The sequence below is a fragment of the Trachemys scripta genome, chromosome 25, assembly GCF_013100865.1.
Source record: "Trachemys scripta elegans isolate TJP31775 chromosome 25, CAS_Tse_1.0, whole genome shotgun sequence".
Lineage (NCBI taxonomy): Eukaryota > Metazoa > Chordata > Testudines > Emydidae > Trachemys > Trachemys scripta.
In genome coordinates, this window is record NC_048322.1 from 4,935,004 (window position 1) to 4,954,277 (window position 19,274).

The 19,274-nt window shown below is 41.4% G+C and overlaps 3 protein-coding genes across 8 annotated transcripts in view; 2 read left to right on the forward strand and 1 right to left on the reverse strand.

Moving 5' to 3' along the window:
• LOC117869997 (zinc finger protein 883-like) overlaps positions 1-19,274 on the reverse strand; it is a 929,932-nt gene that overhangs the window by 692,044 nt on the left and 218,614 nt on the right. The window lies entirely within an intron of this gene.
• The window catches only part of LOC117870029 (zinc finger protein 501-like), a 561,112-nt gene that overhangs the window by 383,283 nt on the left and 158,555 nt on the right, over positions 1-19,274 (forward strand). The gene's annotated exons all lie outside the window — the stretch shown is intronic.
• On the forward strand, positions 11,972-15,067 carry LOC117870037 (zinc finger protein 501-like). 4 transcript variants are annotated; one of them, XM_034757220.1, is made up of 3 exons: positions 11,972-12,072; positions 13,302-13,418; positions 13,764-15,067. In XM_034757220.1, the coding sequence occupies exon 3, from the start codon at positions 13,775-13,777 to the stop codon at positions 15,059-15,061; it is 1,287 nt and encodes a 428-aa protein (XP_034613111.1). In that variant the 5' UTR covers positions 11,972-12,072; positions 13,302-13,418; positions 13,764-13,774; the 3' UTR covers positions 15,062-15,067. The 4 variants fall into 4 exon arrangements, with proteins under 4 accessions (XP_034613111.1, XP_034613112.1, XP_034613109.1 ...); XM_034757221.1 differs by having other exon boundaries at positions 13,305-13,418; XM_034757218.1 differs by having other exon boundaries at positions 11,976-12,072; positions 13,767-15,067.

Consider the following 19,274-nt stretch of genomic DNA (forward strand, 5'->3'; position numbering starts at 1 on the left):
CTTCATTGACACAACCTACAACACTCAGCACTGACATGAGAAATACCTGTTCCTTCAGGTTTCACATTCCTGTGTCTTCATATCACAGCCGTAGCTCTGCTAAGCTGCTCCAACTCTTCCCTCCACTGTTCCTTTAAAGCTATAGCTGACACAGTGCATAGCTGAAGTGTATGCAGATAAATGTTGGTATTCAAATTTGTAGACTAGAACACCAAGAATGTCACATTCTTAGTCCTTCCTCCTATTAATTATTGATCACTATATTTTAAAGCCAAGAGATACTAATAATCTGACCTCCTGTATAATACAGGCTATACAGATTCATGCAGTTACCATTGTAGTAAGTTGAATACCTCGTGTTTTGATGAAAACATCTTCAAAAAAGGCATCCAGTCTTGACTTCAATAGATGGAAGATTTGCTACTTCCCTGAGTAGTTGGTTAACCTTTGAACCGCTCTTGCTGATATATTCTGAGTGACATTTGCCAACTGCATGGTTAGGAGGTAGGGGAAGTGGGGGAGGGATAGCTCAGTGGTTTGAGCATTGGCCTGCTAAACCCAGGGTTGTGAGTTCCCTCCTTGAGGGATCTGGGGCAAAATCAGTACTTGGTCCTGCTAATGAAGGCAGGGGGCTGGACTCAATGACCTTTCAAGGTCCCTTCCAGTTCTAGGAGATAGGATACTTCAATCAATTAATTAATTAATTTTATTTTAAGAGTTTAAGGTTGTATTGCAGGTATAGTGTGTAGTTTAGTTTTTCATTTCCTGGTTTTCAGAGTTCTTAACTTTCGCCACCATCAACATGCTGGAAGGGTATGAGGCTGCACTGGACAACCTTAATTCTGCTTTAATGTATTTTCTAGACATATAATGCCTTTGATTTCTTTTAAATGGATTTCCCCCCCCCCTCCCCTCCCAGCACGCTATGTCAGGCAAGGATGTGATTTTTCACACCACTAGCTGACAGACAATTCTCACAAAACTTTTAATTAGCAACTAGTCCAATATCTCCATGTAGCTTTGAGAACACTCAGAAATATTGTTTTTAACACAGAAATATTGTTATCAGGGCCAAACTTCCAAGAGAAACTCCTTCAGAATGAAAGAAAAATTCACAACACGCAGTGTCAGAGCTCTGACTCAAATGCATGATGTAGCTCAAGTTCAATGGCCATAGTATGTCCTCTTGAGCCAACCAATTGGGGGAGGAGCTCTTAATGGGAATTCTGTATATCTTAATAAAGAGGAGGATAGAAATTCATAAAGTACAGGTAGTATCTGAAGGGAAACAGTCAAATGAAGAGTCCTGTTCAATTACATCACATGAAGGTAGACAACTAAATATTGACAAGTTTCAGAGTAGCAGCCGTGTTAGTCTGTATCCGCAAAAAGAAGAACAGCTTGATTATCACTTCAAAAGGTTTTTTTTTTTTTTCTCTTAATTAATTGGCCTCTCAGAGTTGGTAAGACAACTCCCACCTGTTTATGCTCTCTGTATGTGTGTATATATATCTCCTCAATATATGTTCCATTCTATATGCATCCGAAGAAGTGGGCTGTAGTCCACGAAAGCTTATGCTCTAATAAATTTGTTAGTCTCTAAGGTGCCACAAGTACTCCTGTTCTTCTTTTTGTAAATATTGACAAGTTGTTTAAGTTCTTGTATACAAATGGAAGAAGGCTAAATACTAAGATGCATGAACTTGAGTGCCTCGTTTTAAATGAGGATCTTGATAAAATAGGCATCACACAAACTTGGTGAAGTGATGATACAAACTATATAGGAATGACAGACAAGGTTGTGCTGGTGGGGGAGTGGCACTTCTATGTGAAAGACAGCATAGAGTGAAATATAGAGGGGGCAGGAAAAAAGGCATCAAACTGTACCATAGAATCTCTACTGATAAAAATTCCATGCTTGACTAATAAGAGTATAGCAAAAGAAATATATTACTGACCACCTTAGCAGGATGTTCCTGGTGATTATGGAATGCTCAGGGAGATTAGAGACTATAAAAATGGAAAACTCAGTAATATTTGGGGATTTCCACTGATCACATGTTTACTGGGTCCATGTCACCTCAGGGTGGGATGCAGAGATAAAGATTTTATTCCCCGTTAATGGCATCTTATTGGAGCAGCTAGTTCTGGAATCCACAAGGGGAGAGGCAAGTCTAGATTTACTCCTAAATGGCACAGAGGATCTGGTGCAAGATGTGAATACAGCTGAACCACTTTGTAATATAGACCATAATGTAATTAAATTTAATATGCCTGTGAGGGGTAAAATACCAAAGAAGCCCACCACAGTAGTATTCAGCTTCAGAAAGGGGAACTACACAAAAGGGAGAAAATTATTTACATGGAAATTAAAAGGACCACTCACAACGGAAATGCCTGCAAGCTGTATGGAAACATTTTAAAAACACCATAATAGAGGCTCAAAGTAAATGTGTATCCCAAATGGGGGAAAAATGTTTAGAAGACTAAGAAAATACTCCCTTGGCGAAACAGAGTAAATAAGGCAGTTAGAAGCAAAAAAGACATGTCTTAAAAATTTTGTCAATCCCTACTGAGGAAAAGAGCATAAAGTCTGGCAAGTCAAGTGTAAAACTATAATTAGGCAGGCCGAAAAGAGAATTTGAAGAGCAATTAGCAAAAGTCGCTGAAACTTTTTTTCTTTAGTACATCAGAATCAGGAAGCCTGCCATAAAATCAGTGCGGTACTGGGTGCTAAATGAGCATTCAGCTGCTCTGCAACGGCCTTGATTCCCTAACTGAATTGTTTGCATCAGTCTTCACTGCAGAGCATGTGAGGGACTTTCCTACACCTGAGCCATTCTTTGTAGCTGGCAAATCTGAGGAAAAGTCCCAGATTAAGGTGTTGATAGAGGACGTTTTGGAACAAACTGTTAATTTAAACATTAATAAGTCACAGGGACAAGATGGTATTCACCCAATAATACTGAAGGAACTCCTATATGAAAAGTGCAGAACTACTGACTGCAATATGTAACCTACCACTTGAATTGGCTTCTATACCAGATGACCGGCAATAGCTAATGTAACACCCATTTTTAAAAAAGGCTTCAGAGGCTTTCCTAGCAATTAGGGGCCAGTAACCCTAACTTCAGTACCAGGCAAATAGGTTGAAACCTATAGTAAAGAACAGAATGATCAGACACATAGATGAACATGATTTGTTGGGGAAGAGTCAACATGGCTTTTGTAAAAAGAACTCATGCCTCACCAATCTATTAGAATTCTCTTAGGGGGTCAACAAATGTGCATAAGGGTGATCCAGTGGGTATAGTATATTTGGAATTTTTAGAAAGACTTTGACATGGACAAAGGGTCTTAAACAAAGTAAGCAGTCATAGCATAAGAGAGAAGGTCCTCTCATAGATCAGTAACTGGGTAAAAGACAGGAAACAAAGGGTAGGAATAAATGGTCAGTCTTCACACTAGAGAGAGGTAAATAATGGGGTCCCCCAGGGATCTGTACTCGGGCCACTGTTGTTCAAAATACTAATAAATGAACAGGAAACAAAAAAGCTAACAAAATGTTTGGAACTATTTGAAAGTGATAGGTGATAAGAAAGATAATATCCTAATGCCATATTTAAATCCATGGTATGCCACACCTTAAATACTGTAATCCGTTCTGGTCACCCCATCTAAAAAAAAAAAATGTTAGAATTGGAAAAGATGCAGAGAAGGACAACAAAATGATTAGGGGTATGGAACAGCTTCCCTATGAGGAGAGATGAAAAAGACTGGGACTGGTCAACTTAGAAAAGAGACTAAGGAGGGATATGATGGATCTGTGGGGATATGATCTTTAAAATCCTGAATGGAGTGAAGAAAGTGAATAAGGAAGGCCTGGTCTACACTACAAACTTAGGTTGACGGAAGCTGTGTTAAGTCAATGTAATAATGTATGTGTCTACACTACCAAGTCCCATCCGCTGACCTAAGTCGTCTGTAAAGTTGACTTCTGTACTCCACTTCTGCGAGAGGCATAGCACTTGATTTGGCATCCACGGGTCGACATGGGGATAGTATAGACCTTGCGTTGTGCAATTGGAATGAATTGGCCTCCAGGAATTGTCCCATGGTGCTCCACTGTGACCCCTCTGGAGAGCACTTTCAACTCCACTGCACGGCAGCCAGGTACTCAGGAAACAGCCCCTTCTCTGTTAAAGCCCCAGGAACTTTTGAATTTTCATTTCCTGTTTGATCAGCGTGGAGAGCTCACCAGCCTAGCTGATCATGAAGACTCAACGCCCCAAACGAGCTCCAGCATGGAGTACACAGGATGTGGTGGATGTTATTGCTGTGTGGGGAGAAGGGACTGTGCAGGCACAGCTTCGATCCAGCAGAAGAAACACGGACATATGTGCCAAGATCGCTTTTGGTAAGGGGGAGAAGGGCTACATCTGGAACTCACAGCAGTTCTGCGTGAAAATAAAGGAGCTTCAGCAAGCGTACCAGAAGACAAGGGATGCAAACGGTTGTTCTGGTTCTGCCCCATAGACATGCCAGTTTTACGAGGAGCTGCATGCGATTCCCGGTGGCGCCCCCATCACTACCCCAAAACACAGCCTGGATACCTCCCAGGAGTCCCAGGTCACCTCAGGCAACAGCGAGGAGGACATTGTTGACAAGAAGGAGAATGGGAAGCAAGCAAATGGGGACAACGGCTCTTCCGACAGCCAAGAACTGTTTTTAAACCTGGAGCTCATGTCTTCACAGGACCAGGTGGTGGCTGGGCATGATGCCAGGGAAGGCACTTCTGGTTGATACACATTTCCAAACTGTTGGGGTGTTGCATGCTATTATTTTTTATGTTTAATCTAAACAAAAAAGGAGGGGTAGTGGGTATCGGCTTTCTGGTGGCCACTCCAGCTATGCAGAGGGTGTTCCCCAAAAAAGACTGTTCATGTGCACAGATATGACCCAGGAATCCTCCATGGAGATCTCTAGGAAGCTTTCATGGAGGTACTCTGCAATCCTTTGCAGAAGATTTCTGGGAAGGGCTGCCTTATTTTGATGTCAGTGGAATCGTGTCTGTGATTCACCAGCACTTGCAACACCATTGAGAAATATCCCTTTCGGTTTATGTACTCTTTGGCAATGTGGTCTGGTGCCAAGATAGTGGTTCCAAGTCATAACGGACAGAACAAAGTGAATTACCCAGTAAAATAAAATAAAACACGCAAATCTAAACCTAATACAGTAATACAATCGAATACAGGTAAGATCCTTACCAGTTCCAGAATGTTTCCTTTTACAGACTGCAGAGATATAGGAAGAAGAGAACACACATCAGGGCCCAAATGGGGCTGTGGGTGATCACTACTTCCCACCACCCACCACAGATGTAACGAGGTTAAGTGGTGTCCGTATAAAGAAATTAAAACTACTGATTATTCTTCAAGAAAGGCTTTTAATGACTTACGGCTATAAATGCAACCCAGACAAAATAGGAAAGGAAAAATTAAAGACCAGCATTGAATAAGGATTAATATAAATGACAAATTTATATTGCAAACAAGTACAAGTAAACTTTTACTACTATTTTTAATACTGCAGCATTAATATAACCTGAGATCAAATTATCCCAACTCTACCATTCTTAATACTATAGTGTCAGCACAACTTGAGATCAAAACAGCTCAAGCAACCCAGACGTCTTTACTCTGTTATCTTATTCTGCATGCAACCAGACTTTTTCTTTAAAACCGTACCCTGCTGAGAATATGTTACCCTTTAGTCGACCACTCTTTGCGTTGGCCAGGTGCAGATAGTCGGTGCAGTTCACATTTCCTCGGTTCAGGGGGTGCGGGTCAGACCGATCAAAGAGAATAATTTCTTAGACCAAGACACACACACACACACACACACCCTCCTGAGGTTCTACACATTTAATCTCATCTGCCCGCCATGCTTTGAAGCAGGTCAACCAATCAGGTTAGGCCAAATTTAGTGTTATCACTTTGGCTGTATAATTCATGCTTACTTATTTTCTTGTAGCCAATTATTGTTTTAATTTTATAAGTTATGCTCAAGGAGATAGCTTATTTCTGTATAGCCCACTGTCTCGACTGTGGTTTCCCTTAGTTTTCTAGGTAACTTACCTCTAAATGGGCTATTGGCTTGATTGTGGGTAAGGTTATCTTGATGACCTATGCCTAAAGGCCTAGCTCATCAAACCCACATAGGAATCAGTTTTTTGGCTGCAGCGTCTCTTAACCACAAGTTCCAAAGGTGGTTTCAATAAGCCATACCCAGGGGCATGACCTATTATACCATATAAGAGTCAGCATAAAATGTTGTCTGGTTGTAGGTGTCTTTTGACCACAAGTTGTAGCTTCATTTTGCAAAGCTTGCTTTTTAAAGATAATTTTGCAAAGTTCATTTTATAAAGCTTCCGGAAGTTTTAGGCCTAACACTGGCAATACTGGTGTTCATCTTAAACTTGACAATAATCTTGCTCAAATTAATCACACAGACTAATCTCCTTTTAGTCCGGGTCCAGCAATCACTCACACCCCCTTGTAGTTACTGTCTTTTGTTCCAGTTTCTTTCAGGTATATTTGGGGGTGGAGAGGCTCTCTCTTTAGCCAGCTGAAGACAAAATGGAGGGGTCTCCCACGGGCTTAAATAGACTTTCTCTTGTGGGTGGAGACCCCCTCCTCTCTCCTATGCAAGGTCCAGCTCCAAGATGGAGTTCTGGAGTCACCTGGGCAAGTCACATGTCCATGCATGACTCACAGTTTCTTACCAGGTAGCAGCCATGGGTCACATGCTACCTTGAAAGTCCTCCGGTAGACTTCTTATGTGGATTGGAGCATTTCAAGATTCATTGTCCTTTAAGAGTTTCTTGATTAGGTACTCAATTTCAACATTCCTTTCTCCAGGAACTGACCAAATTCTCTACTAAGGTTATTTGGAAATCAAGCCAGTACACAGCCAATATTCATAACTTTGAATACAAAAATGATACATGCATACAAATAGGATTAATGGATTCAGTAGATCATAACCTTTACAGAGATATGTTACATGGCATATGTAGCATAAAACATTCTAGTTATATTACATATATACACATTCATAAGCATATTTCCATAAAGCCTTATGGAAAGTACCGTCACAGTAATAACAAAATGTTTTTTAAGTACATCAGAAGCAGGAAGCCTGCTAAACAACCAGTGGGGCTCCTGGACAATCAAGATACAAAAGGAGCACTTAAAGATGATAACGTCATTGCGGAGAAACTAAATGAATTCTTTGCTTCAGTCTTCACGGCTGAGGATGTTAGGGAGATTCCCAAACCTGAGCCGTCCTTTGTAAGTGACAAATCTGAGGAATTGTCACAGATTGAAGTGTCATTAGAGGAGGTTTTGGAATTAATTGATAAAAAGTAACAAGTCACCGGGACCAGGTGGCATTCACCCAAGAGTTCTGAAAGAAGTCAAATGTGAAATTGCAGAACTATTAACTATGGTTTGTAACCTGTCCTTTAAATCGGCTTCTGTACCCAATGACTGGAAGTTAGCTAATGTAACGCCAATATTTAAAAAGGGCTCTAGAGGTGATCCCGGCAATTACAGACCAGTAAGTCTAATGTCAGTACTGGGCAAATTAATAGAAACAATAGTAAAGAATAAAATTGTCAGACGCATAGAAGAACATAAATTGTTGGGCAAAAGTCAACATGGTTTCTGTAAAGGGAAATCATGTCTTACTAATCTATTAGAGTTCTTTGAAGGGGTCAGCAAACATGTGGACAAGGGGCATCCAGTGGACATAGTGTACTTAGATTTCAGAAAGCCTTTGACAAGGTCCCTCACCCAAGGCTCTTATGTAAATTAAGTGGTCATGGGAAACGAGGGAAGATCCTTTCATGGACTGAGATCTGGTTAAAAGACAAGGAACAAAGGGTAGGAATAAATGGTAAATTTTCAGAATGGAGAGGAGTAACTAGTGGTGTTCCCCAAGTGTCAGTCCTAGGACCAATCCTATTCAACTTATTCATAAATGATCTGGAGAAGGGGGTAAACAGTGAGGTGGCAAAGTTTGCAGATGATACTAAACTGTTCAAGATAGTTAAGACCAAAGCAGACTGTGAAGAACTTCAAAAAGATCTCACAAAACTAAGTGATTGGGCAACAAAATGGCAAATGTGGATAAATGTAAAGTAATGAACATTGGGAAAAATAACCCCAACTATACATACACTATGATGGGGGCTAATTTAGCTACAGCTAATCAGGAAAGAGATCTTGGAGTCATCATGGATAGTTCTCTGAAGACATCCACGCAGTGTGCAGCGGCAGTCAAAAAAGCAACAGGATGTTAGGAATCATTTAAAAAGGGATAGAGAATAAGACGGAGAATATCTTATTGCCCTTATATAAATCCATGGTACGCCCATATCTTGAATACCGCGTACGGATGTGGTGGTCTCATCTCAAAAAAGATATACTGGCATTAGAAAAGGTTCAGCGAAGGGCAACTAAAATGATTAGGGTTTGGAACGGGTCCCATATAAGGAGCGATTAAACAGGCTAGGACTTTTCAGCTTGGAAAAGCGGAGACTAAGGGGGGAATATGATAGAGGTCTATAAAATCATGAGTGATGTGGAGAAAGTGAATAAGGAAAAGTTATTTACTTGTTCCCATAATATAAGAACTAGGGGCCACCAAATGAAATTAATGGGCAGCAGGTTTAAAAACAAATAAAAGGAAGTTCTTCTTCACACAGCACACAGTCAACTTGTGTAACTCCTTGCCTGAGGAGGTTGTGAAGGCTAGAACCATAAAAGGGTTTAAAAGAGAACTGGATAAATTCATGGAAGTTAAGTCCATTCATGGCTATTAGCCAGGATGGGTAAGGAATGGTGTCCCCAGCCTCTGTTTGTCAGAGGGTGGAGATGGATGGCAGGGGAGGGATCACTTGATCATTACCTGTTAGGTTCACTCCCTCTGGAGCACCTGGCATTGGCCACTGTTGGTAGACAGGATACTGGGCTGGGTGGACCTCTGGTCTGACCCAGTACGGCCATTCGTATGTTCTTATGTTCTTATTTGATTCTACATTTTCTTTCACATATAGTGCCACTCCCCCCGCTTCCTCCCCGCACGACCTGTTCTGTCCTCCTGATATATTTTTGTCCCCTGGAATGATTGTGTCCCATTGATTGTCCTCACTCCACCAGGTTTCTGTGATGCCTATTATATCAATACAGACACTCCCCAGGTTACGCAAACCTGACTTATGGAAATCTGGACTTACGGAAAAAGTTCCGTAAGCGCGCTTTTTTTTTGGCGTAATTGTCGGACCCGTCCTGACTTACGCAAAATTCGACTTACACGTGGCGTTCCGGAATGGAACGCTTGCGTAAGTCGGGGAGCTTCTGTATCCTCCTTTAACACGAGGCACTCTAGTTCACCCATCTTATTATTTAGACTTCTAGCATTTGTGTACAAGCGCTTTAAAAACTTGTAGCCTGACCCAAAGTTGGGTAAATATAATTGTAACTTGAGGATTAACAGGTTCTTATCCCAAGATCAGGCCTGGTAAGATTATTGTAAAATTATCATATAATTTGGGAACCCCGATGTGCACTGGTGCAACACTCACACTATAGGAACTCTTTACATATATATACATATATGATTTATTAATAATTTAGCAAAGATTATACACACACTTAAACTTAACAAAGCATATAGAGATAATACAGAAAGTACATTTGGACGTCCATACTTACACCCTTATCTTTCATACTTAACCATTATCTTTCTCATCACCGTCATCATCCTCATCTTCCCCATGGCCATCATTCTGACCCCTCCCAAGGTTTACATCTTTCCAATCTATCTGCTGCCCCTGGGATGTTACTTTTATAGTAGGTTACGCTGACGCTGCCATATTCAATAGAGGTCCTTATTTGTATTTCCTCCCCTTAAGGTATCCGTTTTCTATAGGTTAGTATATGTATACTGTTACCCTATTAGCATACATGTCAATTTGCTGTCATGGCAGCTTTGCGGTCGGAGGTCCTGTCCGGAACTTTCCGGATGCTGGGGTCAGCTATGTTCTGTGCTGGGGTCAGCTGTGTTCTGTGAGTGGCTGATGTCAGTATTCTGGACAAAATTCCCCCCATCTTACATGCTACCTTCAGTTCCCTATAGCTTATGAGTTACTTAAGTTTATCTATACCAAAGGTTATAGGCCTCAAGTCACACACTATTTACTAAAACCAAAACTTACAGGATAAAAGCCTGTAGGTTCCTTGCATTACTACTAAATATAATAAAGCAGGATAACAAAGCAATGAATATAATACAGGTAAGCTGGCTCACTGGGCTACAAACTTGTCACTGTTTATTTGTCTGCCCTTTTCTGATGTCAAATTCTTTTTTATATGAATGTTTCTTATCTGATCTGGCCCATACTTTATCCTCTTCCATCCTCTCCTCCTGACTAAAACCTAGAGAATCTCTATCAGTAGACTCTCCTCTAAGAGTCTAAGAGTCTCTCCCCATCTCTTAGTTTAAAAACTGCTCTACAACCTTTTTAATGTTAAGCACCGGCAGTCTGGATCCACTTTGGTTTAGGTGGAGCCCATCCTTCCTATACAGGCTCCCCCTATCCCAAAAGTTTCCCCAGTTCCTAATGAATGTAAACCCCTCCTCCCTACACCATCGTCTCATCCACGCATTGAGACTCTGACGCTCTGCCTGCCTACCTGACCCTGTGCGTGGAACTGGAACCATTTCTGAGAATGCCACCATAGAGGTCCTGGATTTCAGTCTCTTCCCTAGCAGCCTAAATTTGGCCTCCAGGACGTGTCTCCTACCCTTCCGTATGTCATTGGTACCTACATGTACCACGACCACCGGCTCCTCCCCAGCACTATACGTAAGTCTGTCTAGATGCCTCGAGAGAGCCACAACCTTCGCACCAGGCAGGCAAGTCACCATACGGTTCTCCCGGTCATCACAAACCCAGCTATCCTTGTTTCTAATGATCAAATCTCTCATTGCTAACACCTGCCTTTTCCTAATGACTGGAGTTTCTTGGATGTCTTTCATCAGGCCCTGCTGATTTTAAGACATCTTCAAAAATTATCACTAATGACTCAGAAATATCTTCTGCCAAGTCCTTAATGAGCTTACTTTGCAGTTTGTTAGATATTAGGAAAAACTTTCTAACTGTAAGGATAGTTATGATCTGGAATAGGCTTCCAATGGATGTTGTGAATTCCCCATCATTGGAAGTTTTAAAACAACAGCTTGGACAAACACCTGTGAGGGATGGTCTAGGTTGGCTTGATCCGTCATAGCACAGAGGGCTGGACTTGATAACTTCTTGAGTTCCCTTGTAGCCCTTCCTTTGTATTGTTCTATGCTTTCTTCCATGCTACTCCTTGCTCCCCATAAACATCCCAAGACCTACTTGATTAGCTCCCTTCCCATCCCGCCGTACAATTCCTCTGTACAACTCCCCCCCAGCCCAAAAGCCTGTTCCATACTTGTCCCACCACACCAAAAATCCCTCGAGGTTCACACCCAGGCCCCTTCCCAGCATTTACTTTCCTCTTCCTCATCTCCATTACTCCTGACTCGCGCTTCCCCAAGCTTTTGCACTGCTTCTGAGGGATGCGTGAAATACATTTCTGTATTGTAGTTTAAATGAATTATTACTCAGAGTTCTGTATTACTATTCCTTGTAATTAATCTATTTGTCAAAAATATTTCCTGAATCTTTTTCGTTGTCTGTATTGTTAAGACATACTTGCTGACAGGTATTTTGAAATAAATTACCAAAATAATTGAAAATGGCATGATTATATTGTGTTATTTTGACAAGTAAAATACGTAGAATTTTACAGAATTTTAAAATATATGCAGAAATTTTTATTTTTGGTGCAGAATTACCCCAGGAGTAGAACTTTTGTTCATGTCACAGGTGATCAGCAGCCAATGGTTTCTTCTCAGAGTGCAGCTTCCATAAGTTTTGGGTGGAGGTGAGAAGTTGCCGTCCCCTTCTCCCAAGTATTTCCTATTAATCCGGTTTACCTTTGATTAGCACGTTGTTTCAAAGAGTCTTTTGAAGCTCACAAGACTTCCTAGGGTTTATGTTAGCCAGGTCTCCTCCCTGGAGACGTTAAAGACCATCCCATGGTAATACCTACACATTCATATTTTTAATAAAATGAAATCCAAGGATACTGAGAACTTAATTCAGTAAGGTTTGACTTAATTCAATAAGGATGGTCCAGGATATCACAGGAAACTGTGTCACACCCGTGTCTGTCTGTATGCATCTTTCTCTTCTCTTATTCTTAGGTTGTCAGATCTTTAGTGCAGAGACCGGTTTTTGTTTGTAGAATGTCCAGCAGAATGGGATCCTAGTCCATGAATAGCGTTACTAGGTGCTACGGTGACAGGAATAGTAAATGATTATAATAATGGGGAGGTTCTGGGCAATGGGAGGGAGGGTGTTAGAGAGCGGGGAGAGGAATGTTTGGGGAAAAGACCTCTACAAGTTGGAGGGTTGGTGCTGGTTAGTGTAAAGGGAGCATGGGTGCTGGGTAGAGGGTGCTCCAGGAAATAGGGGTGCTTGCAATGGGAGGGAGTAAAGGGACACATTTCTGGCAGGAGCTCTTGGGAATCAGGACTAAGGAACAATTGAGATAATGGGATGAGGGTTGGGGAGCAGATAATTTGGGAGACCTGGTAGCAAGGAGGGGTGTGGGCCAGGGGAGGAGAGGAGAGAACCCAAGGAGACATTTTTCCTTGGGTCCCTGGAGGTGTGGAAGAGTGAGATCAGTTAGAGGAAGGAGTATGGGGGGTCCTAGAGATTGGCAGGGCTAGCTGCCTCTCTGTGCCCTCCCTCACCTCTCTGAGTGTCCCCCCACAGCTGTCAGGTCTCAGGCCTTTCTCTCTCCTGCGGTGACTGTGGCTCTGTCTCTGTCAGTATGAAGCAGTTCTAGGGGGACTTCCCTTCTGGCTGGAGACTTCCCTTTCTGCGACATGGAGTTACCTGCATGGGTTTTAAGAGCCCTTTTGATCGTGAGTGTCTGGCTGTGTATGTTCCTAGTAGACATGGGCACAGCTAAATACCTCATAAGAAGAGTGCCCTGAACCTTTGAGCCCCTGGGGAGCTGGCCCCAGGATTTTACTGCTTTAAAATGGGCTGGGGTTAAAATAACAGAACTTTTTGTGTGTGAGACAAAAGTCCCATGAATTCAGCTGACCTCACTTGCCTTCTTTCCCCTTAGCAGGGTTTCCAGTTTCTAAACTTGATGTCCTCTCCCAGCTGGAAAAAGGGGAAGAGTTCTTTTCCACAGATCTCCAGGACTCAGAGGAAAGAAAGCTCCCGAGAGGCAGCTATACAGGTGAGTGAGCATTAAACCAACTCAGTGCCTGAAGAAAAGAGCTGGGATTCCCAACAAAGACCTTGTGAGCTCTCTGTGTTCACGATTGTTCCCAGCAGGTGTCATATCCTCAGGGCAGATGTTGCTGACGATGTCCTACCCACCCTGACTAACTCCTGGCAGTATCTCCTTCCCCAAACTTCCGTCTCCTAAAGTGTTTGGCTAGGAACTGAGTGCAGAATTGATCCCCTCCTCTCTCCTCTTTAAGAAAGAGTTTGGGGAAATTCAATCCCTGATTTTTTCCATTTTGAGCTGTTCTTTTGGTTTTTCCATTCCTGTTTCTGAGATTTTTCTTTCTCTGTCTAGCAGGTGAGGGGATGGTGAGAGAGACCATGGAGCAGAATCCTCAGCAGGAAGACGATGAAGTGGAACCACAGGGGGCATTATTGCAAAGATGCACAGGGAGTGTGTCCAGGAGTTGTGATCAGGGAAAAGCCTGTGAGAGTCAGCACAGGCCAGAGAAGCAGCAGGGAAACCAGCCAATGCAGAAAGTTGGTAAATCTGTTAATTATCAGGGAACTCACAAAGGCCACGAGGAAACCACGGCCCAGCAGAGAATCCCCACGGGAGAGAGAAATAACATATGTGTTGAATGTGGGAAAAAGTTCAGTAGGCAATCACACCTTGTTAAACATGAGAGAATCCATAAAGGGGAGAAACCCTATGAATGCAGAGAGTGCGGGAAAACCTTCCCTCAGAGCTCAGCCCTTATTAGTCATCAGAGGATCCACACTGGGGACAAGCCATATGAATGTTGTGAGTGCAGGAAAACCTTCCTTCGGCACTCTGACCTTATTAGACATCAGAGGATCCACACAGGGGAGAAACCTTATGAATGTTGTGAGTGTGGAAAAACCTTCACTGAGCGCTCAAACCTTATTGACCATCAGAGAATCCACACAGGGGAAAAACCCTATAGTTGCTGTGAGTGCGGGAAAACCTTCTCTCAGAGATCAACCCTTACAAACCATCAAAGGATCCACACAGGGGAGAAACCCTATAAATGCTGTGAGTGTGGGAAAATCTTTGCTCGGAGCTCAGCCTTAATTAACCATCAGAGGATCCATACAGGGGAAAAACCCTATAAATGCTGTGAGTGTGGAAAAACCTTCGCTTGGAGCTCAGCCTTAATTAACCATCAGAGGATCCACACAGGGAAGAAACCCTATGAATGCTGTGAGTGTGGGAAAACCTTCACTGAGCACTCAAACCTTATTAAGCATCAGAGGATCCACACAGGGGAAAGACCCTATGAATGCTGTGAGTGCGGGAAAACTTTCACTGAGCGCTCAACCCTTATTAAGCATCAGAGGATCCATACAGGGGAAAGGCCCTATGAATGCAGAGAGTGTGGGAAAACCTTCCCTCAGAGCTCAGCCCTTACTAGCCATCAGAGGATCCACACTGGGGACAAACCATATAAATGCTGTGAGTGCAGGAAAACCTTCCTTCAGCACTCACACCTTATTAGACATCAGAGGATCCACACAGGAGAGAGATCCTATGAGTGCTCTAAGTGCGGGAAATTCTTCCATCAAAGCTTAGCCTTTATTTATCATCAGAGAAGCTGCAAGAGAGAGAAATGCCATAAAAACCTTGTCTAGAGCTGAGGAAAGATTTTATTTTCCGTTTGCTAATTCCTACATAGTGAGCTTAAAGGAAGCGTTGTGTCCCCATGGTCTTTCAGTTCCCCCAGCTGAGTTATGTGCTTTTCCCTTTTGTAGCTCACCCTCCCTTGAGGGGAATCCCATTGTCTTTTTCAGCAACTCCTTTGTCCTATGTCATGGAAGTGTGTTTCCCTCCAACTGGAATTTCAGTCAATCCCAGGTGGGGGAACCAGGAGTGACCTCAACTAGGTACATGGAGGCCTACGTGGGCCTTGACTCCACTAGGATTTTCCATGGAGTTAGCTAGCTTCAATTACATATCCTAATGTAAAAACACAAGTATTTTTTCAATTAAAAAATACCCCATATATGGTGGCCAAGATAATTTAGAAAATTTCCTCAACACCTGGCATAACCTCCATCACTTTTCCTAGTCTAAACATATTTGGAGTATCACATTTATACTTTTCCTCCCACTGCAAAGAAATTGTTAGACACCAGATTCCCATACTAGGGACAGATTGTCTCATTCCCAGTTGTTCTCACATTACACTGGGTTGTGCTGAATGTTTTTCTACCATTTTTCCATATTAAATATATTTAAATATAACAAAGAGAAGGAGCAGGATTAGAGATGGGGGTTGGGGGCAGGAATTTCAACCTCTGAGACACCTGAAGAAGAAGTGGTGAGTTGGAGGGATTCTCACATTCCGAATTACCCCAGCAATGTTTCCTGTGTTTGAGCCAGATAGAATTAATCTTCTCCACTTTCTACACCTCCACCTGTCATTATGTCTCATGATTCAGTGTTCTCAACCCTCTGCTTGGGAATCACATTTTATTTTCTTTGATCATAAAACAGTATTTTTGAAACTGAGATGACAGTGTCACAGACTTGCAAGGGGAATTTGAATGGATGTCAAACACAGCATGATCACTGGGAGTTGAAATCCCAGTTTCCAACTGTTGGGAAAGCCTCTTCTAGGATTTTTCCTACTGAGATGAGCTTGTTTGCAGATGGAGAGGTTGAGTTTGTTTTGTCAATTTTCCATTATGATGATGCTAGAACTTTTGAAAATAAAGCTAGGGCTGTCAAGCGAATAAAAAAATTAATCATGATTAATCACGCAATTAGTCGCACTGTAAATAAATGGTATTCTATTAGTCTTTAAAATATTCTTGGATGTTTTCTATATTTTCAAATATATTGATTTCAATTGCCACACAGAATACAAAGTGTATAGTGCTCACTTTATATTATTTTATTACAAATATTTTCACAGTAAAATAGAAAATAAATAGTATTTTTCAATTCACCTAATACAAATAATGTAGTACAATCTCTTTATCACGAAAGTTGAACTTGCAATTGTAAAATTATATACAAAAAATAATTGCACTAAAAAAAAACCAGTTTAAAACTTTAGAGCCAACAAGTCTACTCAGTCCTAGTTCTTGTTCAGTTTGTTTGTTTGTTTACATTTGCAGGAGGTAATGCTGCCTGCTTCTTGTTTACAATGTCACCTGAAAGTGACAACAGGTGTTTGCATGGCACTGTTGTAGCTGGCGTCGCAAGATATTTACGTGCTAGATGCACTAAAGATGCATATGTCCCTTCATGCTTCAACCATCCTTCCAGAGGTCATGCGTCCAGGCCAATAACGGTGTCATAACTATAAAGGGAAGGGTAATAGCTGTCCTGTGTACAGTACTATAAATCCCTCCTGGCCAGAGACTCCAAAATCCTTTTCCCTGTAAAGGGTTAAGAAGCTCAGGTAACCTGGCTGGCATCTGACCTAAAGGACCAATAAGGGGACAAGATACTTTCAAATCTTGGGGGGGGGGGGGGGGGCTTTTGTTTGTGTTCTTTGTTTGGGAGTGTGTTCGTTCTCGGGGACTGAGAGGGACCAGACATCAATCCAGGTTCTCCACATCTTTCTAAGCAAGTCTCTCCTATTTCAAACTTGTAAGTAAATAGCCAGGCAAGGCGTGTTAGTTTTCCTTTGTTTTCTCAACTTGTAAATGTACCTTTTACTAGAGTGTTTCTCTTTGTTTGCTGTACTTTGAACCTGAGACTAGAGGGGAGTCCTCTGAGCTCTTTAAGTTTGATTACCCTGTAAGGTTGATTTCCATACTGATTTTACAGAGATGATTTTTACCTTTTTCTTTAATTAAAAACCTTCTTTTTAAGAACCTGATTGATTTTTCCTTGTTTTAGATCCAAAGGGGTTTTGGATCTTGATTCACCAGGAGTTGGTGGGAGGAAGGAGGGGAATGGTTAATTTCTCCTTGTTTTAAGATCCAAGGGGTTTTGGATTTGTTTTCACCAGGGATTTGGTGAGGGTTTTTCAAGGCTTCCCAGGGAGGGAATCCATTGATGGTGGCAGCCGAACCAGAGCTAAGCTGGTAGTTAAGCTTAGAAGTTTTTCACGCAGGCCCCTACATTTGTACCCTAAAGTTCAAAGTGGGGATCTCAGTCCTGACAAACGGGTTCTGCTTGATAACGATCCACTGCAGTGTGGATCAACACATATTCATTTTTATCATCAGAATCAGATGCCACCAGCAGAAAGTTGATTTTCTTTTTTGGTGGTTCAGTTCTGTAGTTTCTGCATTGAAGTGTTGCTCTTTTAAGACTTCTGAAAGCATGCTGCACACCTCATTCCTCTCAGATTTTGAAAGGCACTTCAGATTCGTAAAACTTCAGTTGAGTGCTGGAACTATCTTTAGAAATCTCACCACTGGTACCTTCTTTGCGTTTTGTCAAATCTGAAGTGAAAGTGTTCTTAAAACGAACAACATGGTCATCATCCAAGATTGCTATAACATGAAATATATGGCAGAATTGGGGTAAAACAGAGCAGGAGACATACAATTCTCCCCCAAGAAGTTCAGTCACAAATTTAATTTATGCATTTTTTGAATGAGCGTCATCAGCATGGAAGCATCTCATCTGGAATGGTGGCCGAAGCATGAAGGGGCATACGAATGTTTAGCATATCTGGCACATAAATACCTTGCAATTCTGGCTACAAAAGTGCCATGCAAACACTTGTTCTCACTTTCAGGTGATGTAAATAAGAAGCAGGCAGTATTATGTCCCATAAATGTAAACAAACTTGTTTGTCTTGGCAATTGGCTGAACAAGAAGTAGGACTGAATGGACTTGTAGGCTCTAGAGTTTTACATTGTTTTGTTTTTTGAGTGCTTTATGTAACAAAAAAAATCGACATTTGTAAGTTGCACTTTCATGATAAAGAGATTGCTCTTCAGTACTTGTATGAGGTGAATTGAAAAATACAATTTCTTTGTTTATCATTTTTACAGTGCCAATATTTGTAATAAAAAATAAAGTGAACAGTGCACACTTTGTATTCTGCATTGTAATTGAAATCAATACATTTGAAAATATAGAAAAATATCCAAAAATATTTAATAAATTTCAATTAACAGTGCGATTAATCGCGATTCATTTTTTTGAGTTAATCGTGTGAGTTAACTGTGATTAATTGAGAGCCCTAAATAAAATTCAATAGTAATGAGTGAAGCAGGTTTGAACGGCTCAGAGGAGAATGCAATGGGAGAATCTCTTGTCTTGATTCTGAGTCATCACATTTAACCTGCTCTGGAATTTCTAGTTCTATGAAATTAGAAACTTAATTTCTAGTTATGTGAATCTTATACTTCTGTGATTTTTGTTTGTTTGTTTGTTTGTTTGTTTGTTTTTGAGGGTCATTTGGTCATATAACCGGATGTTAGTTTGATTTGCCAGACTATAGCTTAGATTTTGGGGGGAATTTTATTGGGGAATTCGTATTTTATTTTTGCTTTTCCCCTACCCCTTCCATAATGACATGGAGAAACGTCAAGTTCAGTTCAGTCAGCAGGAGATAATACTGCAAGCTATTGGACGTGTTACTAACTGTTTTTATATCTCCCATCTGAAAAGATGAACAGCACACCCCAAATTGTGAAACTAACTGAAATAACTGAATACAATCACAGTGTTGTTCAATTATTTAAGGTCAATGTTGTCTCAGATGATCTGGGGAGAGAATTCCACAGTAAGTGATTAGGAACTGGGCAAAAGGCCCATGTATTTGTTTCCCAAGGCAGTTGTGACCCAGGCTCTTGTGACAGACTATACCCCTGTGTTCACACCCTACACATTAATGCAGTAATTTTTGTACAAGGCCTGTCTTCTCGGATA